The sequence below is a fragment of the Eschscholzia californica genome, unplaced genomic scaffold (assembly GCF_041429995.1).
Source record: "Eschscholzia californica isolate CP2 unplaced genomic scaffold, dmEscCali1.0.p SCAF_1, whole genome shotgun sequence".
Lineage (NCBI taxonomy): Eukaryota > Viridiplantae > Streptophyta > Magnoliopsida > Ranunculales > Papaveraceae > Eschscholzia > Eschscholzia californica.
Window position 1 is genome coordinate 37273679 of NW_028238198.1, and position 27078 is coordinate 37300756.

The 27078-nt window shown below is 36.5% G+C and overlaps 4 protein-coding genes across 5 annotated transcripts; 1 reads left to right on the forward strand and 3 right to left on the reverse strand.

The window, feature by feature from the left end:
• Positions 1–1042: 1042 nt before the first annotated feature.
• LOC147566530 (annexin D5-like) lies at positions 1043–26832 on the reverse strand. 2 transcript variants are annotated; one of them, XM_086653033.1, is made up of 6 exons: positions 26221–26656; positions 24927–25072; positions 24397–24615; positions 23002–23217; positions 2181–2270; positions 1043–1355 (listed from the first exon to the last, which is right to left on the reverse strand). In XM_086653033.1, the coding sequence occupies exons 1-6, from the start codon at positions 26294–26296 to the stop codon at positions 1206–1208; spliced, it is 897 nt and encodes a 298-aa protein (XP_086509159.1). In that variant the 5' UTR covers positions 26297–26656; the 3' UTR covers positions 1043–1205. The 2 variants fall into 2 exon arrangements, with proteins under 2 accessions (XP_086509159.1, XP_086509158.1); XM_086653032.1 differs by lacking the exons at positions 1043–1355; positions 2181–2270 and adding exons at positions 21898–22273; positions 22813–22902 and having other exon boundaries at positions 26221–26832.
• TMK1 (transmembrane kinase 1) lies at positions 6676–12578 on the forward strand. The gene is made up of 3 exons (XM_086653030.1): positions 6676–9406; positions 10674–11237; positions 12281–12578. Exons 1-2 carry the CDS (start codon positions 7108–7110, stop codon positions 11198–11200), a joined length of 2826 nt encoding a protein of 941 aa, XP_086509156.1. The 5' UTR covers positions 6676–7107; the 3' UTR covers positions 11201–11237; positions 12281–12578.
• LOC147566532 (D-mannose binding lectin protein with Apple-like carbohydrate-binding domain-containing protein) lies at positions 13272–16329 on the reverse strand. Its single transcript, XM_086653031.1, has 2 exons — positions 14852–16329; positions 13272–14289 (listed from the first exon to the last, which is right to left on the reverse strand). Exons 1-2 carry the CDS (start codon positions 15263–15265, stop codon positions 13279–13281), a joined length of 1425 nt encoding a protein of 474 aa, XP_086509157.1. The 5' UTR covers positions 15266–16329; the 3' UTR covers positions 13272–13278.
• LOC147566533 (vacuolar iron transporter 1-like) lies at positions 16648–19182 on the reverse strand. The gene is made up of 4 exons (XM_086653034.1): positions 18357–19182; positions 17715–17800; positions 17479–17593; positions 16648–17330 (listed from the first exon to the last, which is right to left on the reverse strand). Exons 1-4 carry the CDS (start codon positions 18584–18586, stop codon positions 17036–17038), a joined length of 726 nt encoding a protein of 241 aa, XP_086509160.1. The 5' UTR covers positions 18587–19182; the 3' UTR covers positions 16648–17035.
• Positions 26833–27078: the final 246 nt, after the last annotated feature.

The window sequence follows — 27078 nt, forward strand, 5'->3', positions numbered from 1 at the left end:
TGCAAGGTGTCAGAACAGTCTCCGTTGTATTTCGGTCTAGTTTGAATTGAATATGGTATTGATATGTTTGGAAATTGTTGTTTGTCTACTTTCTAATTCTTCAAACTGTGCATTAATCGGACTCCCTAGTGAGGAGTTATGATATGCTTCTTACAAGGTGTCAAAACAGTCTTCACTGTAATTTGATATAGTTTAAATTAAATCTGGTAATAACATGGGACGAATTTGGTTGTGTTTCTTATATGGTTGGAAAGGTCTGTTAGTCTAGTTTTAAATTCTAATGCTTAAAACGGTGTATTAATTAGAGTTCCGGGTGAGGAGTTATGCTAATTTTTGTGTAAGGTGTCAAGACCGTCTCCAATAAACGAATTTACTTAGATAATTCACATAGTTTTTGTTCTTTAGACAACGAATCTCCTAGGTACCTTCTAGTTGTGAGTCTATATTTGTTAATTATTATTGTTATTGTGTGTTTAAGGTTGCTATTTACGTGAAGATTTACTATGAGCATCATCTCTTTTTGACTTGTCATGTTCAGTTGGTTTGGTATGTTTAGTGAACTTGTTAGAAATTCATTATGAGCGCCAATGTCTGTTATGTATAGGTCTGAAATAACCAAGTGACTTTTTGATGATTCTATCTTTTGACATAAATTTGTTTTAACTTATACGTCAAGTTTGGATGCTAAATAAGAGTAGGAAATGGGATTACTCATCACTGCATAACTCTCCCAAGTAGCAAACAGTATTGGGTTACAGAAAGCATGCCAATTACCGTGTGAAAGTGAAATAAATTACGTTATTAAACGAAGACAATTCGTGACGGTCCGGATCGTGGAGAATCCCCTTCAATTTACTAGTACTTTTTCTCACTGTTTTGGCCCACCTTCCACATGTGCTCTCTGGTCTCTCCCTATCTTCCTCTCTAGTAGAAGACAGTAATGGGTTGCAGAAAGCATTCCAATTACCGTGTAAAAGTGAAATATCAATTACTTACAAAGACAACTCGGTGACGGCGACGGTCTCAATTGTGGTTTTTCCAGCAAGAAAGAGTAATCACATAGTAGCTTAAACAACAACACTAAGAAATCTGTTATAATTAATAGAACACTGATCAACACCTTACATTCACTATCGGCTATCTATGATCCCACAAGAGCAAGAAGAGAGGTCTTGTAATGGCTGGACGTCTCAGAATGAATCACATCAGGTAAAGATTTTCTGAATGTATTTCTTCTGATATTCTGCCTTTATGTACTGCATGTCGATTTCGGTTACTGTCACTACTACTACTACTACTACCCTTGTTAGTGTCTTCTCATCCATCCCCAAACCTTTCATTGCTTTATACAACATCTGCAAGTATCTTGTTAAAATATGCTCTTTAACGACAAATACCAAAAGTAACAAAACTTGCCCAAAATTTACACCCTCGTCTTTCTATGCTAATATTACGGAACAAAAATGCGATGTGGCCCGAAAATAGGGACCCACCACAGGCCGAAAATTGATATGGCAGGCTCCCATTGGTCCGGGTGTTTCTCTATCTACATATGCCAGGATCATTGGGAGCCAAACAAATTTTACCTCTTCATTCTCTGTATTTCATTTTCAGTAGTTGTTTTTTAAAGAGACTTGGAAAAAAACAAATAGGAGAAACCACATATCCTATTTTCAAGACTTATAGCCTCCAAGAAAAGATTTTTTGAGGTTTATATAAAAAGGATACCAATTTTTAGTCGAGAATAACGTAAGGGTACTGCCTCAAGAAAGTTACCATTTTCCTTTTTATCCACTTCAATAACTCTCATCTCGAGAGTCATAACTTGTTACTTCGGGTATGCGTTAGACCTAAAATAGATCTAAGGCTATCAAATATCCTAGATAACAAGTTTTGGGAGTTTTAGAAGGCGTTCTGGAATCATTTTGATAGAGCTTCGGTTAAGATTTACTGCAACTTATTGAGTATATTGTTGGTTAAGTTAAACATATGCGGACAGATGAGAAACTATTAACCTAAAGAAAAGCTATACTTCATAGAAAACCTCCACAAGCTTCGGCCGAAGTATTAACATCAACATGTCACATCAAAACGATTATATTATTTTACCACATCTGTAGTAAAAAAAGACTTACAAAATAAAAGAAGGGTCACAAAATATGAAATAGGAACCTAAATACCTTTGCGAAGTACTTCCCAGGGTTTTCTGCACATCTTAGAATTGTCAGAAGGCCAAACTCAAAATTTCCTGATGTTTCACTCTTTATTGCCTGCAATGATTTTTGTAGAAATCATTGCATCCGTAAGTAGAAAACAAGAAAAACGATGAAGTTCAACTCTTTATTACCATTTTAAGTGAGTTTCCATACATACTACGGTAAGCAGAACTAACAGCAGATAAATGTGCCGTAGTGCTTCCACTAAATATATGAATAAAGGTCTTCTCATCAGTACCAACTTTTTTTCGGCAACTTTATACAGAGCTTTGGCATCTCTCTTGCTCGATCGACTTCTGGACCTTCATATCTTATCATGTTTAGATAGGCAAGCAACAACTACATAACAGTAGATGGCACCAATCAGGAAGTACTTAAGCTTCCTTTCATCAGTCTAGGATGAGTTGAAATGCTTAACGAAATGCTCAACAGCTCAAGTACTGAGATTGCTCCCGTGGCCCGGCCTTAAAGGATTATGAACCCATCTCATATCTTAGTCACAATATATCAAACTAACAAGAGTAATTTCGCTCTGTAATCTCTCTCATCCTAGCTTCTCTTCCAAGTTCCATCAATCCAAAAATCTCTTCCCCAGTTCTTGTTCTTTCTTTTTTCCCTTCTATTATCCATCTCTTTTTGTCTTGAATCCTAATGAAAAGAAGAAACCTTATAAGTGATAGGAAAGAAAAACGGCAGCGGCAGCTGCAGCAGGAGAGAGATGGAGCTGTCAATGAGAATGTGATTTGATCTTCTTCGTTTCTTCTCTCACCTTCTATGTTTCTTCACATACCCATTGTCTTGCAATAGTTTGTGTCCAAGGCATGTAAACATGTCAACAGACTCAGCACGGTAAAACTTTTAGGTTTCTTGTACCCATGCTATACAAGGTAGAAGCAATGTCTAAGTCCTTCTGCCCAGGAAAAATACACTTAGACTTGATAACAGAAAATATCCATGGTAACAAACATGTTTGAGTTGGGAAGAATAGTATCAGTAACCATTTGAGATGTCGCACATTTGAGAAGTGGCAAACCTATAGGTCTACATAGTTACATATAAATGAGAGGACAGGAAGATTTGATTTCTCTTGCTTGGCTCTTTTTGTTGCTTTTTCCCCTCCTAGACAATGCATATGTGAGCCCCAAAAGACATTTAGAAGTATTACTAGATTAAAAGGATTGGCTTTATGGGTTCAATTAAAAATTGCTTAGAATTTCCTTCTAGTCATTAACTACCACGTATGATTATAAGCCATTAGAGTTCTAGAGTTCACTTTTATGGACTTAATTGGATTTTTAATAAATGTTGTTCGACAATAAAGGTTAATTCCGTTTTAGCCCCCAATTTGTGACCAACTCACTATTTTGGCCTCATAAGTGTCTGGTGGCTCGTTTTATCCCCTGGAGGCTAAAATGATTTTAAAAATTTCCGGAAATACACTCGGGAGCTAAAATATAATTAATTCCCAAAACATTTAATATAAAACCCACATCATTTATTTATCTCTCCTCCACTTCACATCTCATGTCGGTTCTCCTTTTCTTCACCCCTCCTTTCTTCTCTAGGAAAAGGTCGTCGGCTGGCTCCGGATAAAGTAGAGAAGAGATAAAGAGAAGATGTGGGTTTTATGTTTTTATAAAAAAGTTAGTGAATTGAATCTAATTTAGCCCTGGTCTTTTTTAGCCCTTTGGGGGGCAAAACGAACTGGAGAACACTTATGAGGGTCAAAGCAGTGAGTTGGTCACAAATTGGATGCTAAAACGAAATTAACCATTAAGAAAGAGAAGTTTTAAAGGGGCCTCTCGTAAGTGTTATTGGCACCTTGTACCCCGTTTGATTTGGTAAATCTAGGGTGATTGTGTTTGTTTATTGGCACCCTCTTAATGTTTTAAGTTGAAATCGGAGGAGTCATAAGACTAATGAATTCGACAACAATGTTATAGAATTGAATTCAATGGATATGAGCCAAAATTTGCAACAAAATTCGGACCGACCTACTGATTTGAGGCCCTTTGGGATCAGTGGATTTGAGCCGCTTTTGTAACCAAATCAACTCTAACCCACCATGTAAAATGAGTTATTTCCTTTCTGACCCTCTACTTTGTGACCAGCTTCCTTCTTGACCCCCTATTTTTCATAAATTCAAATTTAAGTCATTTTTTTAAGGTAAATGCCATAACTACCGTTCCACTAAATATATTTTCAAAATTTTAAAAATTTAAAAAACAACATCTCTCCACCTCACCTCTCTCTCTCTCCACCTCACATTTCTCTTCTCCAACGAGGTCGTCGGTCGGAAAATTTTCCAGCGGGACCTTAAAAAAAAATAAAAAGATTATCTTCTCTCTCTCTCTCTAAACACTCCGGCGAAGAGAAACCCCTTCGCCAGAGGTCTGTTTGGAACAACTAAGAGTATTACTATTGAATTAAAAAATTATTGTTGAGATTTAAAAAAATCAAATCAAACAAAATGAGACCACAAATTGGAAAAATTTACCAAGACTTACTTGATCTTAATTGATTTTGACGGAGTCCATGACTGAGTAAACAGAGTATCACCTCTTGAAGTTGAAAAGAGAAAAACTTCCCTAACATACCTTCATCCTCGTAAGGTGTTCTTTTGATGGCAAGTGCTCATCTCCTCGTAATATCAGCATCCTTATCAACATTATTCCTCCAAGCAGTAACTATCGGCGACCATTTCCGACCTTGACTACTAATCACAAGTTCTTGTTTTTCATCATCATCCTTACATGATTTCTCAGCCATTGAAATGCAACGATTCCTATTTCTCTTCGGAATGGAAGAAGGAAGAGCAGAAGAAATGCATTGATAAGCATAACCATATACCTCAAAGCTCTCAAGGAAAAAAATGCATTTATGCGCCCGCTAGCTCCTGACGTGATCCGAACTACTGAATTTGTTCTTGATGTTGCAGAAATTGCCTCCATTACTCCTACTACTTCAAATCGAAGATAACTTCCTCAAGATGAACTCGAACTCAATTCGATTCAAAATTGGCGTTTTTCCTGACAATTTGATTCAAAATTGGTTGAAACTAAGTAACCAAGACGACAAATTGGAAGAAATTTTGTTGATTTTGGTTGATTGAAAGATCAGTAATAGTTGATTATGAGTAGGTACTTACAATTAGGTATATAAAAAGGGTTAAAATTAAGGTTTTTTTGGTTCAAGGACGCCCCATTTTCTCTCTCTAGCATCGTTCACTCCATAGAGATGGAGTTTTAAGAAATAAGAGAAAAGAAAGTCGGGAAAACTTTTTGGTTTTTCTCATTCTCGAACAGACCTCCGACGAAGGGAAACCCCTTCGCCAGAGTGTTTAGAGAAAAGAGAGAGAGGTGAGGTGGACAGATGTTTTTTTATTTTTTTGAAATTTTGAAAATGTATTTAGTGGAAGGGTGATTATGGCATTTACCTTGAAAAAGGGGGACATATTTGAATTTATGAAAAATAGAGGCCCAAGAAGGAAGTTGGTCTCAAAGTAGGGGGCCGAAAAGAAAATAACTTATTTAAAAATGAAAAAAATGTGGGAGGGTCTCTATCTGAGAGGGACTCTTATAACCATTTTTTATACGGGGTAGCTAATAATTGGGAGCTCCCAGTAGCACTTACGGGAGCCGCCTTTAAAACCACCTCAAAAAAGGCTTAGAACCCAAACCCAATAAAGGCCCTCATTGTCCCACCCCATTTTAAGAGTCTCTATATTTTTGGTTCCAATAGGGCTACCATGTAAGGCCTTCCAATCCAAATATATTTTGTTTTGTACTTGTGTGACATACGTCTGTTGGATTTTAAATTCATCCTTCAACTATGAATTATTGGTTCTAAAATTAAATTTTTGATCTTATTTTCAATAAAGAGAATTTTAACTAGATTTGAAAAAAAAAACGAACTTAAAAAGACAAGAACTTTAATAAAAAAAATAAAAGAATTATAATAAACATAGCAGTAGAAAGAAAAAGTGAGGTGAATCCGCCTGGAACCCAACCCCTGGGCTTCCCTGTTGGAGTAATAGCTGGCTCCCAAAATTTTGAATTTAGAAGCACAACCTCAACCCCATTATGAATTCTTTTCTGTAGTCACATACGAACATGTCTAAACTTTTATTTGTCGTCAGCTTATATTCTATTTTGGACATGTTGAAGACTGAAGAGCATTCCATCTATCCTCCAAATCATTAATCTGTGATCTAACAATATCATTCGCAATAGTAAAACATGCAACTTTCGATAATTCGGTGTGAGAGAGAAAGTTAGGAGAAAATGAATTAACGAGAAGAGAGATAACCTGGTTTAAGAGTGTGGGAAATGAGTTTTTCTTTTCTCACGTTTCTTGTGATAAAATAAACCAATATTTTTTCTTACTTTATTTTTCTCACAAAAATTTAGTTTTCACACTTTTTAAGTCCAATCAAACAGTAGAAAATGAATTTTCATCGTAACAAAATTATATTCATAAACAGACTCTAAACATGGGATAAAGAAGACAGTAATGGGAAAACAGGCCAATTTCCGCGTGAAAAAGAAAAATCAATTAGCGTATGATGAAGTTATTATACACACACAACACTCGGTAACTGTCCCAATCCTGGAGAATCCCAACCCTTCAATTTACTACTTATACGTTTTTTAGTCTTTTTCTCACATGCTTCATTGTTTTGCCCCCACCTTCACATGCCCTCTCTCTCCCTCTCTCTACAGCCCATTCTCTTCTGTCACTCTCTCTCTCTTCTTCATCTTTCTCCGCCGCAAGTATCTTTACCTTTTTCCCTCTGCAAAAACCACTCAATACTCACCTTAACCTCTATCTACTAGAAAGAAGAAATCTTCCAATTCTTGCTCTTTAACAACTACCCTCTATTCATCTTCTTATGATGGAAAAAACCCATTTTGGGTTAAGGGTTTTAACCCTATTTCTTTTAATATTTCACTTTCTGTATCTAGTTGATTCACAATCAAACCCTAGTGATGATGTTACAGTTATGTTAGATTTGAAAAAGAGTTTAGTTTCATCTAAACCTCTTGGCTGGACAGATTCAAATCCATGTAATTGGCCAAACATTGGATGCTCTGGTAATCGAATTTCTAGGATTCAACTTAGAGATCTAGGTATTTCAGGTCCTCTTCCACCCAGTATCAGAAATTTGACAGCACTAGAAAGATTAGAACTTCAAGGGAACAGCCTCTCTGGTCCTCTTCCTAGTTTAAGTGGGTTGACTTCACTACAGTATTTATCTCTCAGTGGAAATAACTTTACTTCCATTCCAGATGATTTCTTTTCTGGGTTATCAGGGGTTACTTCCATTTTTCTTGATAATATACCGTTCAGTTCTTGGGCGGTTCCAGATAGTCTGAAAGATGCTACTAGTCTTCAGAATTTCTCTGCTAATTCGGCTAATATCAAAGGTAATATCCCTGATTTCTTTGGAAATTCAAGTTCTATAGTGAATTTGCATTTGGCATTCAATTATCTTGAAGGTGGGATTCCTGCAACTTTTGTTGGTTCTTCTATTCAAACTCTATGGTTGAATGGTCAGAAAAGTGCTAGTAAACTCACTGGAGATATTAGGGTTTTGTCCAATATGCCATCTTTAGTTGAACTCTGGTTACATTCAAATTCATTTTCTGGGCCTTTACCTGATTTCTCCGGTTTAGATGGTTTGACTGCATTGAGTCTCAGGGATAACAAGTTTACAGGTCCTGTGCCTCGGTCTTTGATTGATCTGAAAAATCTTAAGAGTTTGAACTTGACAAATAATCTACTTCAAGGGCCTACGCCAAAATTTGCTGATTCTGTGGATGTAGATATGGTTTCTAACACGAACAAGTTTTGTTTACCTACTCCCGGTGATTGTGATCCTCGTGTTAATACGTTGCTATCTATTGCGAGTTCTTTTGGGTATCCAATTAAATTTGCCCAGGATTGGGTGGGAAACGATCCTTGTGCACCATGGCCGGGCATCACTTGTAATGGTGTAAACATTACCGGAATTATTTTCCAGAAAATGGGTCTTACAGGGACTATTTCTACTGAATTTGCCTCGATAAAATCTTTGCAACGAATTGTTCTTGCTGGGAATAACATAACCGGTAAGATCCCTACAGAACTTACTACACTCCCCAACCTTAAATTGCTTGATTTGTCGAACAATAATATTTATGGGGAAATTCCTAAATTTAGTAGTAACGTGGTGGTAAATACGAACGGAAATCATATTGGGCAGGAGTTACCTCCGGGAGTTCCACCTGGGGGTGCACCCGGTTCTCCGTCTGGAGGTCCTGGCAGTCCAGTTATTGGTAGCAATAAATCATCGATTTCAGTAGGTTTAATCGTCGGTATTGTAATTGGTTGTGTTATTGTAATTGGTTTAATTGGGTTGATCGGTTTCTGTTTGTACAAGAGAAAACTTAAACGGTTTGGTAGAGTTCAAAGCCCAAATGCAATGGTGATTCATCCTCGCCATTCAGGTTCTGATGCTGAGATGGTTAAGATAACAGTTGCAGGCTCAAGTGTGAATGTTGGTGGATCAAGTGAAACTAATAGCTATGGAAGTAGTGGGCCTAGTGATACTCAAGTTGTTGAAGCTGGAAACATGGTGATCTCAATACAGGTGTTAAGAAATGTGACAAACAATTTTAGTTCAGATAATATCTTGGGACGAGGAGGTTTTGGAACTGTTTACAAAGGAGAATTAGAAGACGGAACAAGGATCGCAGTGAAGAGAATGGAGGCTGGGGTGATGAGTGGGAATGGAGTAACTGAGTTTATGTCTGAGATTGCTGTTCTTACTAAAGTCCGTCATCGGCATCTGGTTGCGCTTCTTGGTTACTGTTTAGATGGAAATGAGAGGCTTCTTGTTTATGAATACATGCCACAAGGAACCTTGAGTCAACATCTTTTTAACTGGCAAGAAGGAGTGTTTAAGCCTCTAGATTGGACAAGAAGATTAACGATTGCCCTGGATGTTGCAAGGGGAGTTGAATATCTCCATGGTTTAGCGCAACAGAGCTTCATACACAGAGACCTTAAACCCTCTAACATTCTTCTTGGAGATGATATGAGGGCCAAGGTTTCTGATTTTGGTCTTGTACGTAACGCCGCTGATGGGAAATTTTCATTACATACAAAACTTGCTGGAACTTTTGGATATCTTGCACCAGAGTATGCAGGTAACTAGTTTACTTCACTTAAACCCATCATGTAGTTTGTTACTAAAAACAATAACCATATTGCACTTCTGGAAACCAGAAACCTCACTCAATTTATCTGTGTTTACGCTCCTTGAAATTTCTGGCGGGTTGAGAAAGTTGACCAAAAAAAATCTGTAGAATAGAACGTGTTCCCTGTGGTTCTTTTTTTACGCTCTCTCGATGCAAATAGTTCTTTTCCTAACCAAATTAGAAAATAGAGTCACATGTTACAAACTCTTGATTCAATCCATCTCTTCGAACCTGGTTCTTTTGAATTACTGATGATCTTGTTATATCATAATTGAGTTTTAATGAATGCATTTTTTCAATCTTGAGCATCTTTTTATCGAACTTCTATAATTCTATGTTTAAATTGCTGCATATAGTTCGATCATCAAGCAGATATAGAGATTTTTCCATCACGAATACAGCTTTGGTTCTATGTAAAGTGCAGCACATTCCTTTTTATTATATTTTTTCCATGTCGATTATGTGTAAACTTGTGTTTGGCAGTTGGATACTCGTCCGATGCACTTAGATACTCCTAGCCACTCACAAACTCCTTTGGACAATGGAAGTCCCTTTAGTTGATATAGTTCAAGATTTTGTATGTACAGGTTTGCGTACTTGCACACAATTGTGTAGGATCATATAATATCTCTCTAGATATTGAAGTTTTTTAACTCACCATGTCCAATACAACACCTTTGTTCTTCGCAACAAAAAGCACGGCCACCAAAAAAAATGAATTAACCCATCTTTTAACTCTCACAAGTCGCTCCTCGGGACCAGAACTGAATCGAGCGGGATATTACTACTGCTCTGTTGCTACTACCTTAGGGTTTCCTATAAATATGCACACGTATACAATGGATAGAGATTATATTTACAATTTTTAAACGAGTTTTGTTATTATTTGGATCTTTATTTATTTATGTGAACTTTATGCTATTATCGATTCGATCAACTGAAAAGTATTAGGTGTCCTGTTTGTTTTATTGTAACTACATAAAGAAGTACCGATTTTGAATAATTTGGAAACCCAAAGTTAGGGTCACTCTATAGTTGTCAATGTTACTTAGTTTTAGGTATCGCAGTTACGTCTAACAGCATCATTGTCCTAAAGGTTTGTAATTTTGCTACTTTTGCTTAATTATCAATTAATCAAAATTTTCGTTGACTGGAAAGTACAGAAGAATAATTTACTTCTTGTGGCACTAACCAAATATTGATTTTGCTTCTACAGCAACAGGAAGAGTAACCACCAAGGTTGATGTCTACAGTTTTGGCGTGATATTGATGGAGCTAATCACAGGCCGGAAGGCACTCGATGAAACACAACCAGAAGAGAGCATGCACTTAGTGTCATGGTTCCGAAGAATGCACCTAAACAAAGAGAACTTCCCTAAAGCCATTGACCCTTCACTAGATATCACTGAAGAAACAATGGCTGCCATTAGAACAGTTGCAGAGCTTGCTGGTCACTGTTGTGCAAGGGAACCGCATCAAAGACCTGATATGGGTCACATTGTAAACGTGCTATCATCTCTAGTTGAGCTCTGGAAGCCAACTGAGCCAGACTATGAAGACATGTATGGAATTGACCTCGATATGACTCTACCTCAAGCCCTTAAAAAATGGAAAGCATTTGAGGGTAGTAGCAATACAGAAGCCACATCATCATTCCTTGCCAGTGTGGATAACACCCAGAGCAGCATTCCAACTAGGCCTTCAGGATTTCCCGATACATTCTCCTCTGCTGATGGGAGGTAAAAAGGAAGACGGACTTCAATCAGAGAATTTAAGAACGGTAAGTTGAAATAAGCAACATACTCAAATGGTTATAGACAATTATACTTTATATGTTTTTTTCTGCTCTTTTCCTTTTCCTATACCTACAATTCATGTTCTATTGTTTATGAATCTACGCCTGCTGTTGTTTAGTTATGCTTTCTCCTAAAACATGTTGTTACCCACCATGTTCGTTTTTTCGGACAGTTCCTTTTTTCCATGGAAAATGTCTTCCTTAGGAGTTTGGATCAGTCTTCTTTTTGTTTAAAGATTATCGCCATTTTCTCCCAAGGTGATGGAATATGAAAAGATGCTTGGGCAAAAAATAAAATAACAAGCCTGGTCTAGTGATCATCTTTCTTTTCCTCTGCCTTGCTTATTTTATGCTCGTTCTTTCTGTTTGGGTCCCACTGGTTTCCGCTTTTTGAGTTGTGATGACACGATGAACTTTTTATATATCGGATGGTTCATATATATGATATGAATACACAATAATAATACATTAGTGTAGTGGGTGGGGATTTTTCTATTAGAATCTTAGCTGGCTAAAGTAGTGGGATGTCGTTCTCGTAAAAATAGTATAATCTTCTTGTTTGGTTTCATTTAGTTTTATAGTTGATAAACAAATCGAAAAAGAGTCAAAAGACTCCAATATAAAACTTCACCTGTCCTTTTTAGCCACCTACGATATTGCTATGTGATACGCTGCTAGCTGGCCATCTCTTGAAACACGAAATCGCCATTTATCTTATATCATGGAAATATAAAATATTTAGTAATTTCTTTTGCTTGCTTTTTTTTTTTTTTTTTTTTACAGGAAACCCAGTTTCAGTTACTCTTTCTTTGTAAAGAAATTTATGTTTCTGCGATATACAAGCAAGTCCTTTGAGCTAATCTGTCTGTTGTACTAATTCATATGCGATTACATCCCCTCGGATATATAAATACATAAAATCTTATCTGAAATCAGTCTGATTAAATTAACTATCTCTTTAAGAAGCCGATTTTTTTTTTAATTTTGATATATTGGTGAAATAATCTTATTTGTTTGTTTCTTTGTAGGTTTGATGTGAATCAGACATCAGTGGTGTCTAATATGTTGGAACAAATCATCTCCAAATTCAGAGTGATAGAGAGAGAAAGAGAGAGGATTTTGAAGAGAGGTGGTATTGGGGTAAAGGAGTTAACATCTCCTAGGTGAAGGCAGATAAATGAATGAACTAATTTAAGGTTTGTATTGGGGAGGCAGACATGGACTGGAGCTCTAGCTTGTTTGACATTTTTTCTTTTTGTTGTATAAATATTAACTACTCTATTTTGTGTTCCTTTGGTCAATACAGTAGTGGCATTTGGTGTCAAAGTTGTGCAAATCACTTTTCACAATAGTTGGGGCTTTTCCAAAGGGTTTGGTGGTCTGGATAACCCTTGACTACGGCTACCGAAGAAATAGTTGTTTTTTTCCTTATTGTCTCTTAATATCAGTTGGCTGCCTCAAATTGGCAAAAAAGAGATCAGTAGAAATCAACCATTCCAGACTCACATTCGGCCTTCGAGTCAAAACTCAGATTTGACTTTAAAAAACACAACCGAAGTCTCTTGGTTGCTGAAATCTCTGAGGCTGACTGAAAATTAAGAAGGCTGATGTGAAAATTAAGAACTACACACTCCTTTTGTGTAAAGGGATACCATTTTGTTGATGTTAATGTACATCCTAGCCCCACAAGACTGTGCTGTTTAATGTTTAGCCCTAAAAAAGTGCCTTCATCACTTGATCTAATCCAAATCTTCACGAGCCTTCATCACACATTAATCATACTATAATTGGTAGTTCCACTCATTTGGTGTGACAGGATTTCAGTCCTAGTGTTCGACTCTAATATGAAAAATGTTGAGGTCGGTTATCACTTCATTCGTGAATTGGGACAAGCAAAGGCGATCAGACTTCATTACATCTGCCCTCTTGATCAAACAACAGAGGGGTAGCAGGTCAGCGAAAGCTGGACTTTTGAATTGCAGATACTTAGTTTTTAAGATCAAGAAACAATTGATCTTTATACGAATCAACTATCATTTTGATTTCTCAATTTTCTTCTCTTAATTACAAAAAAATAATATCCCAATCCTCCCAAAACAATAAGAATGACAAGTCCATCCACTACCCCTCCGACCAGCAGAAGCCATTTTTTCAGAACCGAACTCTTTCCACCATCCCCACGAAATCTCTCTGGTACCTTTACGAAATAACTGAATTCAAGATTCACATCTTCCTCCCTTCTCTGTTTCAAACCTCTAACTATTCCATAATAATGGAAGCACTGTGGCCAAGCTCCTCCCGCGCCGGCAGAGTAGACAACAGCAAGACATGTACAATTATCAATACACAGTTTCAAACACTCCTCTTCACTAACATTAACCGCTCGAGGTGGGCCCTTTAAGACACTACCAACTCCCATTATCTCGACCATCTCAACCGGTTCTAGATTGCTGCAGAAATCCTTGGGAAGTCCCATATTGCAGTTGGCATCAATGGGGCGAACCTTCTCGGAGAATTGGATACATCTGCAAGTATTCGAAAAAGTACATATACCATATGGTCCACACACTAAAGGAATATCACATGTTTCATTGAGAGCTTTATATGATGCTTCAAACTTCTTTTTCTGAGGTGAATAATGATATAATCCTAAGTTCCCCGTAGTTTCTATTAACGCTAAAAACATTAGAGGTTCACGCTTTTTGGATATAATCTGGGCAAATTTTCGATGGTTTTGGTCGAAGAACTTCAATCCTAGTGATCCCAATTCCGCAGATACAATATTTTTGGAGAGGACAATTTCCCAATAAGAATATTTAAGATTACCCGAGTTCAAGTACAAGGCGATTTTATTGTATTGAATCTCAAAAGAGTAGAAGATACTAGTTGAGTTACTGGAAAAAGAAGTTAGGCGAGTAGAGAAGTTGAATCTTTGACCCCAAAGAATTACATTTGTAGGGAAATCGAAACTCTGCCATTTCGTTACGTTCATGACATCCATTAGAACAAGATTTCCAGTACTAAGTAACTGAAGTCTCTGCTTAAAAGGAAGAGAAAAAAAAATGTATATGTTGTCACTATTTATGATGAATAACAAGCAACCAAGACAAGTAGTAAAGAAAGTGTAACGCTCCAAGCCTTAGCAGTTATTGATATTATCCCCGCATTGACCACTTAAATAGGTACGGGGTTTTGTTCTTGGCGAAGGCACCACGAGCCCACCCAAAAGTCGTCGGTAGTTACTAAACTTGAGGATACACTTACAACCTAGTCTCTGGACACTCTTGCGAGCGATGTGGGACTATTAAAGAAAGTAACCAATCATACAGAACAAAAGTACGTGGTCCGGTTTACTAGACATGCACAACGAACAATGGTTGGATGATTTCCACTACAAATAAAGAACAAGTTACAAAGATATGTCTAAGGTTTCAGTTTATATAGCTCATGGAAACCCTAATCCCAGACTAGAAAGTGGTTTCGTAGGTCGCAAACCGGGTCGGATATCGACCCATATTCAAGACAACTTTCAACATATATAACAATCAAATATCAACTAACTAGAAAAATTAGCTTGAGAGAAAACATTTGTGATTTACCTTGACACTTAGTCCAGAAGTACTAGTAGACCAACCAATTTGTCCTTTGGACCCTTTCAAAAGCAAATCTCCATCTTCAGACAGCTCCAACATACATATCTTAGAAGGATAAAACTTGGAAAAATGGGCAGAACTCCATACTTTGAAGTCACCAATAAACACTTGAAGTGAACACAAGAATCTACCATTAAGAGGTTCAACACTTAATGCTGTTCTGAATTTAGGTATAATTATTTGATCATCAGTTTCCATAAGGAAAGCTCTACCATTAAAACCCATGTTATAATCTGAAGGAATTGGAAGTGTGACTCTGTATCCAACATAAACATCTGATTTACAGAGACCAATTGAACTGAATATTCCCAAATAGTTCAATACTAGTAAAAAGAAACTAAACAGAGAGATCAGTTTCATTACCAGTGTTTTGGATTTTGGTAGATGGGTTTACTGATTTTTAGCATAGGGATGGTAAAAAAAGTTAATGGAAGAGGAATTGAGTATTTGGGGTAGGAGTGTGGTAGTGTTTGATGAGTGCTGGTAGTGTGTCCCACACTTCCAAGCATGCACGCACTAAGAGATGTTGGGTAGAGAGAGAAAGTGGTGGAGGGGAGGGCAGACTTCTATTGACACCTCTAGTAGGTCCCCTACCCAGTTTTTTTAGCCAACCTCAACAGGGATATTAAAGCCACCCCTTAATTCTAATGAGATGTAAAATAATTAATATTTGGGTAAATATACATTAATGAGATTACACTCAAATGAACAACATGTCCGAACAGAGAAATCGAACATTGTTGGATATGATTTGACCGTTGATGAGACTAGCTAGTTTTTTGATCACTTTCTGGAGATATGTTCTAAGAACTAACGCCTTCACATCAAATTGCATTCTGTCTAAACCGGTAGAAAAGACGTCATGTGAATTATGATATGGATATGTACGAAAATTGTTTTTTTTTCATAGTATGGGGTTGCGAAGCTTATCTAAAGAATTTGCCAGGACATAAGCTAACACTCAAATCAGATAATAAAGTATTTGTTGTTCTTGATGGTGTCTCTTGAAAATGAATTTATTGCTAAGGAGACAATTGGAAGTACTATGAACATCAAAGAGATTCGATATGAGCAATGGTGTTATAATGGTAACTGAAAAAAGGGGTAATCTGAATATTTTTGATAAGGTGAGAGACTAGACAGGAAGTTGGTTACAAAGTTGAGGCTATTTGGAAAATAATCTATAATAATATCCACCAAAAAGTCCACTTATACACGACCATATATTTTCAAAATATCATTAAAGTATAGTCTCCAAACACATTTCTTGGAATATCCACCAGAAACTTTTTCTATGAAAAGAGTGTCTTGAGATGTCATAATAAATGCATACTTACATTTTATATATAAATGTCCACATATATAGGAATTCTTTCTTTTTTTTTTCTTTTGTTGAAAGACAAAAATATAGGAATTCAATTCACTAGCTTAATATAGCATGCGCCATGCCACAAGCAAACAAGAGACAAAAAGAAGTGGATGAGAGGCAGATTCTTCTTCCACTCATCAACCCACTATGACAAAGTCAAGTCTTATTGCACAAAAGAGAATCTTGTATTAATAAAAAAGCTTCATCTATAAAAACATATTCTGCACCATATTTTTACTTCTACAATAATTTGGCCTTTAAACATGCACCAACACTCAGGTATAGATGTTGTCAATTTTTACTGTTACACGTTGAACTACATTTCTTCCATGAACGAGTCACGAGGAATCATAACTTAAGGAATAAGAAATAATTGACACAGTAATGTTATTGAACTTCAATCTTATAATCGTCTTGCGCCATACAAAATAAACTAAATCTAATTACCCATAACTAATCATTATTGTTGATACGACTACACCAATCTCGCCCCTTCAAACACTTCTCTGCTAAGTTTGTTTAACACTAGGATCAAGACCAATTCGACTAGTCTCAGCTTTGGCCAGTGTTGTACGAAAGGAAATATAACATAAACAATGGTAGAAATGCTTGTCTAAGTATAAGATAAGAGTGACAATCAAAAGCAGACTACAAAAGTGACAAGTTTAAGGATGGTCCAAACTAAATATGAAGTCAAGAAGATAATAAGATTGAAAGAGAATATTGATGAGAATACTTGTGTAAGTTGGTCCCTCCTACTTTCAGGCAACAGCTTTTGCTATCCCATAAGCTGCCGCAGAAGCAATAGTACCAATTAACGCCGTCTCAAAAGCACTTCTGATAGGTTTGTTGCCTGTGAAATATCCCTTTACATAGCCAAAGAAAAGCAATGCCGCTAAAGTAACACCCACCGAGGTTAACATAGCCTTACTTGCAATCGGAATAAACATATAAGGTAGGAGAGGGACTAATCCACCTAATATGTACGCAATAGCAATTGTGAATGCACTCTCCAATGCTCTCCTCGGCTCAGGCTTCTCCAGCCCTAGCTCAAACCTAGAAACAAATTTTGGAACCAAATGTTAAGCTGAAACTCAGATGTGATAGTAGTATTGACAATCAAGTAAGGATGACATTTAGCCGAGAACCTAATTTTCTCCTACTTAATACACCAATGCTTGAAACTTTTATATATTCAACTTACTTCATCATAAAATCTAGCCAAGCTTGGGGCTTTTTCCGAAGAGCGTTCACCACGGGTGCATACTCATGGGGTTCTAAATCATATTGTGCCAATATCTCTTCAATCTCAGCAGCCTCTGCAAGAAATTTGTTTTTGCTAATTACATGGAAATTTCCAAAAGAATTTCGTATAATTGGTTCCATTTGGTTGATGATATTTGTAATTAGTAAATAATAGTGGCACAAGTTTAAGGGTACCTGTATCTGGGACATTGATGATTTCCTCTTGCTCTCTTTTAAGTTCCCTATTGTAGTGATCAACTTCACTTTTTGCGGCAAGATACCTATATATAAGTTCAAAATTTCATAATTTCGCATTTGAAGTACTCTTTTACTATACGAATGATATATGCGTCGTAAAAATCACATAATTTGTACTATTTAGGTCGTAAAAATAAACTACTACTTGTCGGTAAGTTCGTTAGATATTAACTATCAATATTTAACTAATAATAAACATAATGAACAAATTATTGCATCACTTAATTTTTCTACAAGTGGCTGATGGATATTCCCTTGTTTTATTTACCCTACTTTTTTTTGAGTTGTAAAAATTATTTTGTAATTATGTAGAAAGTGTAACTGAATAAGAACCACAGATGCTTATCACAAAAAAAAAAGAGAAGAAGACAAGAACAAGAATCTCACATGCTGATCGCTAATAAACAACCAAATGGAAAGTAAACCTATTCATTAGTGCTGAATCCATTTAAGATAAACAAAGAAATGTTCTTGCAAGATTTAGTTATGATTAAATTCTTATACTGGTAGAATTATAGAAATAAAACCCTAGAAACAAAAATGAAATCCTATAATTAGGGTAGAGTAAGAGAAGTGTACCCGCCAAGGCCCATGGAGATGGCACCAGCGGCGACCTCAGCAAGGCCAGCAGTGAGGATGATGGAAGAAGAAACGTTGGCTCCAGAAAGACCAGCTGCTAGAGCGAAGGGGACAGTAAGACCATCAGAAACCCCAATGATGACATCCCTAACTACATCACCTGCCGTGAAATGCTTCTCTTTGTGCTGTTTTAATAACTTCTCCGACGTCGTTCCTTGTGATTCCGCCATTTCTTACAACTGAAATGATATTGAGAGAGATAGATAGAGAGAGATAGGGTTCTGAATTGTATAATATGCAACTGAAATGATATTGTTCTGAGAGAGAGAGAGATAGAGGGAGAGAGAGGGAGAGGCAGAAGAAGAGACAAAGTTGTAGTAGGAGTTATGTAGGTCTTGTGAGACTGCACGTCTGCACCAGTAGGAGGAGAAATACAAAGATGTGCGCAGGTCTATATATAAACAGCTGGTGTTGGTATTGGGTCGTGCGTGAGTGGGTAGCCAGACGGCGATGATGGATATGGGGAATTTACCCTAATGGACATGGGAGGTGGTCAAATAACAAAAACAAGATTAGGTCAATGGTGGTGGTAAAGATAATTACCTGTGTGTGTAGGGGTAGTTTTGGGTGAGGTAGTTTTAACCGAATTTGATACAGGGAAAGATTTTAGGGAGAAAGTTATTGATTGTGGGTAGTTTTTTTTTTTTTTTTTGATGAGAATGATTGTGGGTAGTTAACAATTAGTTTTTAATTATTTTAGAATCGTTTGATTAAGAAATTTAGATGACCATCGGATAGATGTGAATATCCAGAAATAAATCGTACCGTCCATCTCAAAAACACCACTCCCTTTTACATAGTAACAGAATTGATATTAATATACACTTAAAGATAATTTTTATGTTACATCTTAATTTAATGAAGATAATTATGGTAACCATGTATTATATTTTATTTAAAAAAATTAATCAAAGTGTCATATCCTTAACCATTTAGTGTATAACATTTCAACTTTGAAATGGTTGAGTTAAGGGTTAGTCAGTTTTGACCTTTTGATCAATCAAGAAGTTGACCTTTTGATCAATCAAGAAGTGACCAGATTGGCTTGGAGTTCTTGGCCCCACACGCGCTCCACCAAGCCCTTGTTAGAGTTATCAGAGGGTTGGGTCCGAAAGAGCTCTACCACCTTAACCTAATTCTAATGGGAGAGATTGTTGGTAGGTCGATGTGAACCTCCTAGGCACCTGGAATTCTGCTATCGCCTAGACGTAATCGTAGGGGTGGATGTGAACATCTCTTAAAAGGGCAAAGTTTGTAGCAGGGTTAAAGGACATGTTAGAGTCTCTGATCGGGCTCTACAATCCCGTCTTACTAAATCAGAGTCAAAGGTTGAAAATAAAATCAGAAATCAAGTTACACAACTTAGTCCTACGTAGAAACAAAATGCATTTTCACAAAACATTAGGGATTTTATTGATAAAAAGACAGACTCCATTACGTAACAAATGACAAATAGAATAACATAATTGATAAGAAAGCGGATCCCATTACAAAATAAATTACAAACAAAAGAGCATTGTTGATTAAAGAAAAAACTTAATTTCGTTTTGGCCCCCGATTTGTGACCAACTGGCCGTTTTAGCCCCCATAAGTGTCCGGCAGTTCGTTTTGGCCCCAAAGACCAAATTTTTGACGAAATTATCCTCGGGGGCCAAAATAGAATTATTTCTGAAAAAGGGTAAAAACATAAAAAAGCCACATCACCCCTTTCTTTATCATCCACTTCACCTTATCTCTCCTCCATCACACCACCTCCTCTCCACCTCACCCTTCTTCTCCGGCGAAAGGTTGCCGGCCGGAATAAAAAATTCCGGCCGGCCACCTTTACTAAAAAAAAAAAAAAATTCTTCCTTTCTCTCTCATCTTCTTCTTCTTCTTCGTTTCTCTCTCTTCTTCTTCCTTTCTCTCTCCTCTTCCTCCTTTCTCTCTCCTCTTCCTCCTTTCTCTCTCTCTTCTTTTCCCTCAATCTCTCTCTCTCTAAGCTCCCCTTCGCCGGCAGAAATTCCGGCGAAGGGGACAAGGGTTTTCAGACCGGAAACCCTCATGGACGATGGGTTTCCGATATGGAAACCCTTCCCCTTCGCCGAAATTTCTGCCGGCGAAGGGGAGCTTAGAGAGAGAGATTGAGGGAAAAGGAAGAAGAGAGAGAAAGGAAGAAGAAGAGAGAGAAAGGAAGAAGAAGAAGAGGAGAGAGAAAGTTTTTTTTTTTTTAGTAAAGGTGGCCGGCCGAATTTTTTTATTCCGGCCGGCAATCTTTCGCCGGAGAAGAAGGGTGAGGTGGACAGAGTGATGTGGTAATTGTGTGGACAAAGAAAAAGAAAAAAAATAATTACAGAAATGCCATGGGGGTAGAATTGGGAGGTTTAAAAAAAAATTTGGGGCCATTTAAGAATTTTTTGGGGCCAAAACGAACTGCCGGACACAATCGGGGGCCAAAACGGGCAGTTGGTCACAAATCGGGGGCCAAAACGGAATTAACCCTATTTCATAAAGATTGAGATCCATTAAAAAGCAAATATAGCGAGTGTTGGAATCAATAGGACGATTGTTTGGGTTATCGAGCAGATTTAAGACAGATATCAGGAATGAATTAATAATTCCCACAGCTATCCAACGATGCAAGCAAAGGGCATGCGGAGGAAGCTCACTAAAGTAGCTCTCACCCGCGGACAGTTATACCCCACAACAACGCTAACCTGCAAGAGGAATAGAAAAATGTGGAAGAGTAGTTTTTCTATGACTAACCGTGACAAGTTGAAAAGTCACGGTAGAGTTCTACTGCTCTACAACAAGCATGTGCGACACATGCTAAGCCTTACATGCACTCGAGCAAGCCTTTGTTAGAACTATCAGAGAGGAAGAGAGAGAGAGAGAGAGAGAGAGAGAGAGAGAGGTATCAGAGATATATGAATGTGAGAGAGAGACATAAAGGTGAGAGGAGGTAGCAAACAAGAGAAGAAGAATCTGGGCAAGATCGCTGACCCAAGTAATTGTCGATAATTTTCTGAGATGAAAATTTGGAAAAGGGTAGAGTTAGTCTAATGAGCAATGTGTTTGTGCGAGTGCTTGTACGAAATCTTTCAAGTATAACAACCAATATCGTTTTGATTTTATGTTTACCATAAAAAATATATGTTCCTAGGACACAGTTCGAGCTAGCATGTTATGCCATATTCACAATAAAAAAGGGCATTACATGTTCTTATTGGGCACAAACAATGTAGCAAAACGCATTAAGAATTGATCTTTGACAAATGCACACTGAATTATTGCAGTTGACTGATACGATTTAATAAGAAGATAAACCCTGTTACCACAACTTATTTATCTTTTGCGAAGCAAAAAATGTACGAATCTCTTTAACCATAATCATTCTTCTACAAATAGAGGACTCTGATCAGTCAGCAAACTGAAGCGCTGTTAGTTTTAGGGTTACTTGTGTTTCTTCTTATTTTTCCACAAATGATTTTGGTATGATGTATTTAGAAATAAAGTAGAATAGATGAGTATATTAAGCCACATTCTAAGATCCTCTAAAAATCAAGCACCACAAGCTGTTTTTCAAGCGAGAAAGAGTAATCACGTAGTAGCTTAAACAACAATGTTATGAAATCTCTATTAATTAATAGAACACAGATTAATACCTCTCTACTTGCTATCTATGATCCCACAAGAGCGAGAAGAAATGTCCTGTAATGGCTGGATGTCTCAGAATGAATTGCATCACGTAAAGATTTTCTGTATTTCTTTTGATATTCTGCCTTTATGTACTGCATGTCGATTTCAGTTCGTGTCACTACTACCCTTGTTAGTGTCTTCTCATCCGTCCCCATACCTTTCATTGCTTTATACAACACCTGCAAATATCTTGTTAAATTATGTTCTTTAACGACAAATACCAAGAGTAACAAAACTTGCCCAAAATTTACACCCTCGTCTTCCTATGCTAATATTATGTAAGCAAGTACTGCCTTAATAAAGTTACTTGTTTCCCTTTTATCCACTTCAATTACTCTCCTCTTGAGGGTCATAACTTGTTACTTTGGGTATGCGGTAGACCTAAAATAGATCTAAGGCTATCAGATATCCTAGATAACAAGTTTTGGGAGTTTTAGAAGGCGTCCAGGAGTCATTTTGATAGAGCTATCTATTAAAGAGCTTCGGTTAACATTTACTGTAACTTATTGAGTATATCGTTTGTTATGTTAAACATATGCGTACAGTTGAAGAACTATGAACTTAGAGAACTATTGAGTGTATCGGCCGAAGTATTAACATCAACAACATGTGCTACATGTCACATCAATAAGATAATATTATTTTACCACGTCTGCAGTAAATATAGATTTTAAAAATAAAAGAACGGTCATAAAATATGTATCAGGAACCTAAATACCTTGGCGAAATACTTCCCAGGGTTCTCTGCACATCTAAGGATTGTCAGAAGGCCAAACTCAAAATTTCCTGATGTTTCACTCTTTATGGCCTGCAATGTTTTTTAAAGAAATCATTGCATCCATAAGTACAAAATTAAGAAAAGCGGTTAAGTTTCACAGAATGAAGATAAAATTGGATGCATGCACACCTTTTTAAGTGAGTTGCCATACATACTACGGTAAGCAGCACTAACAGCAGATAAATGTGCCCTACTGCTTCCACTAAAAACATGAATAAAGGTCTTCTCATCAGTACCCAACTTTTTCTCTCCAGCTTTATACAGGGCTTTGGCATCTCTCTCTACCATTGTTCGATCGACTTCTGGACCTTCGTATCTTATCATGTTTAGAAAGGCAAGCAACAACTATATAACAGTAAATGGCAGCAATCAGAAAATCAATTAGGTTTACAAGTATGAGAAGTGACACTTACATAGTTTTGATCTTTTTATATATCCGGATCTGAACAAGATTCATATTTATGGGTATTTTACATGAGTTAATGTGTATTTCTATCTCTTACAAAAATCAGATCTTAAAAGAAGTCGTCTTTCCACACAGAATTATATTAAGGCTAATAACCTGTGCATTTGAGATGGATATTTGTTATAAGATCTAACACAATTAGATTATTTAAGTGAATAGAATAAACTCATTTTTAACATATAAAATTAACTCAGATTTCAGAAATTAGCAAAACAAAAACTATGTCATGGACTAGGATGGGTTGAAATGCTGAAAATGCTGAAAATGCTCAACAGCTCCAGTACTGAAATTGCTCCCGCTGCAGCCTGCCATTACAAATATCAAAACTAGCCCCTCTTCTATCAATACAAAAAATCTGTTAATTAGTTCACGTTCTCTCTTTCACCCCCCTACCCCCGTTTTATTTATCTATTTTAAGCCTATAGAAAAGAAGAAACCTTATAAGCAATAGGAAGGAAAAACTACAGCGGAGGCTGCAGCAGGAGAGAGATAAAGTTGTCAATGAGAATGTTTGATCTTCTTCTTTCTTCTGTACTCTTTCTACTTCTTTGTTTCTTCACGTATCCATTGTCTTATGGTAGTTTGTGTCCAACGCATTTAAATATATCAACCACATCAACGGACTCAACACGGTAAAACTTTTAAGCTTCTTGTACCCATGCTACACCAAGGTAGAAGGAATGTCTCAGTCTTCTACCCAAGAAAAGAACCAAGTAATTGGCTGTATAACTGATGCTGAAAATCTTGCTCCGAATTTTTTAAATAAATGTCTAACTTTTCAAGAGATTATTACGAGGCAAACTAGCTTACTGCCTAAACTAACTTTTGAAAATGGTAAGAGAAACTTACAGAAATGCCTCTTCAACAAAAAATCTCTGGTTTCCTACTTGGTTTTAGTATGTGTAGCCAAGAACCTATAAATCTAGCAGTCTTGTTGAACAAGTATAAATCTAAAAGTTTAGACATGAAAGGGTACCGTATATCGCATAATAATATCAAGTTACCACCTTAAGCTTCAATCAGGCAATTAAATCATTTGAGACACAGAGATAGATGACCTTTTTATGATCACCAGTTGCTTGATAGTCAATGTCCTGCTCAAGCTGACAACCAAACTTTGAGTAGTATATGTGCTTAAAAGTTTGTATCTGGGTTGGGGTACGAGAACATATAACTTCTGTTGCAGCACGAAGATCAACGCAATCGCCACTTAGTAGCTGCTTTACTATTGTTGCATCTCTTCCAGCTGGATCATGCATCCAGAGCAAAACGGCTTTCTGTAACAAGCACTGAATAAATCAGTATCCACAGTGGAAGAATGGGCCATCATTAGTAGGAAGCTTTCACTTTGAAGTCCCACAACAATTCATGGGTGGGAACTAAAAACAATAATCCGAAATCGTTTTAATCATTAAATCTCTACGTTCTTTCTGTTCAAAATTCTTACTCACTTCAATTAGATAAATCTTAGTAATGGAACGATAAGTGATAATAGCAATTATATTAAAATTATGCATCAGAATCGGCATTTTATATTCACACTATGACAAGAAAATGAAAGAGTTGGTTGAACATTATATTGATATACCTTAGTGTGTCCACTGAGTTCTGAAGAGAGGCGATTGTTGATATCATCAGAATACATAATTTTGTACTCATGTTGGATAAAAGCACGCTGGGTTGCATCTCGATGAGCAAGGATATTGACAACGGTTGCAGTATCACAACCAAATCCTGTATTAAGAATTAAACTCTCAGATAACTTATGAGCACATTATCATGAAGGATATGTACTTTGAGAATGATACCCAAATTTAGTAAGCTAACAATGTTTGATGTTTCCGCCCTAAAAAAATGACTGCCATATGGAAGTGCCCGAAGTCTAAAACTTGCCATATAACCTGAATAAAGTGCACGAACTCTAAGAAATGACTGCACGATATATATTATAAATTATGAACTGATGAATCCATCAATTCACTATGTAAATCCATTTTTATTCGGACTGTTCATGGCAGGATTCATCAATTCATAATTTAAAATATGACTGGGGAAAAATCGTACAGTCCCACTAGAAAACGATTTCTTGATCGCTCATGGGTTTGGTCTAAAAGATTCAGAAAAGACAAGTTGAAACATGAAGTGCACAAATTCAACATCATCGCTTCTCAGTGATTGAAAAAAATTCAATTTTACTTTAAGAGTAATGCTAGAAGAAGTTACAAGTCAAAGCCTATACAGACTTACACAAAATCAACGGTCTAAATTTCCGAGCCAACTCTCTTTCTCTCTCTTGATGAACTTTTTCACTCTCGGATAGACAGTTGAATCTTATTTAGGTATGGCGTAGGTTTTGACTTGTAGCCTCTTCTAGCATTACTCTTAAAGCTAAAGTAATTGGTTGATCTTTTTGTTGCTGGGTGAATTGTTGGAGATATAAGTACAAACTATTATACCTACTCTCCAACAAGTGTCAAACAAGTCAACAATAAGGCAAAATTCGAAAAAGATAGCATCATATTATACACAAAAAATCAATTAGATAACTCAAGCCGGTTAAACTTGGCCTCTCTAATGAACAAAACACGTATTCTTGGTATTTTGGTCGTTTAACCAAATCTCTTTGCATTCCCCTCGTTAGTAAATCATAAACCCCAACCCAAAACACAAAAGGAATATTTTTTGTGAACATGATCTCTTCCACAAATTATACTTCAAATTCCTATATAAGATTGATTCAAACTCTCAATATTGAATCAACCAAATTAAAAAGAAAGGGAAATTATATAGAATCCATTTTTCTTCATAGTAATTGTGAGTAAAACAAGAAAAAGTAAATTTTGAACTTTTGATAATTGCAAAATAAGGAGAGATAGAGAGACCTTTGAAAGCACGGTAGAGTTGAGTGGCGTCTTCTCGAGGAGAAACTGGCACAGGAGGCAGCGTAAGGGTTGACATCTTCTTCTTCTCTCTTTCTGAAATCTGAGCAAAATAACGAGAAATTCTTCCTCTCCCTCTCTCCGTTTGTATGATTTAAAAACGTTTTAGGGTGGAGTAATTATTTTGTACGAAAATGACTGAAAGTATTAATTACGGTTTACCCACCACCATATCCGTTTTTAGACGGGTTAACAACTCCAAGTTTCCACTTGTCATTTAATGAGCGTCATTAATCTTTTTTTTTTTTTTTGAAAGCAATGAGCGTCATTAATCAGGTCACCTAAAAAACTACTATAATGTCCAAATTTGTAGTTGAGTGTGAGCCTGAGAAATACCAAACCCTTCAGAAACAAGTCAAAATCAACCTCAGATAAGGATAGGTTACGTTTGCATTAGCCCCGCTTTATAATAGGTTATTTTTAATTCACCCCTTTTAATAGGTAAGCAATAGACAAAATTAAAGTTGCACCAGTTTATAATAGGCTTACAATGGACAATATTAGGGTTAAGTAATTGTTCATGAATTGACAAATGAATGTGGATGAAAATTTTACACTGTTTTATACCACTTTTTTTGTAATATTATCACATTTCTCTTTGTTTTCTATCAACATAATGAGTACAAACAAACAAAAAACAAAACTGAAAGCATCTTTCAAATTTGATTCACGTGGAATTGGTAACTATCTTACCGACTTCCAATTAATTCAAATAGGATCAGTTATCTTCTTACCGACTGAAAACCAATAGTTACTCTAATAAAATTTTCTTTTAGTTATTCATCGGTAAATTAGTACCGT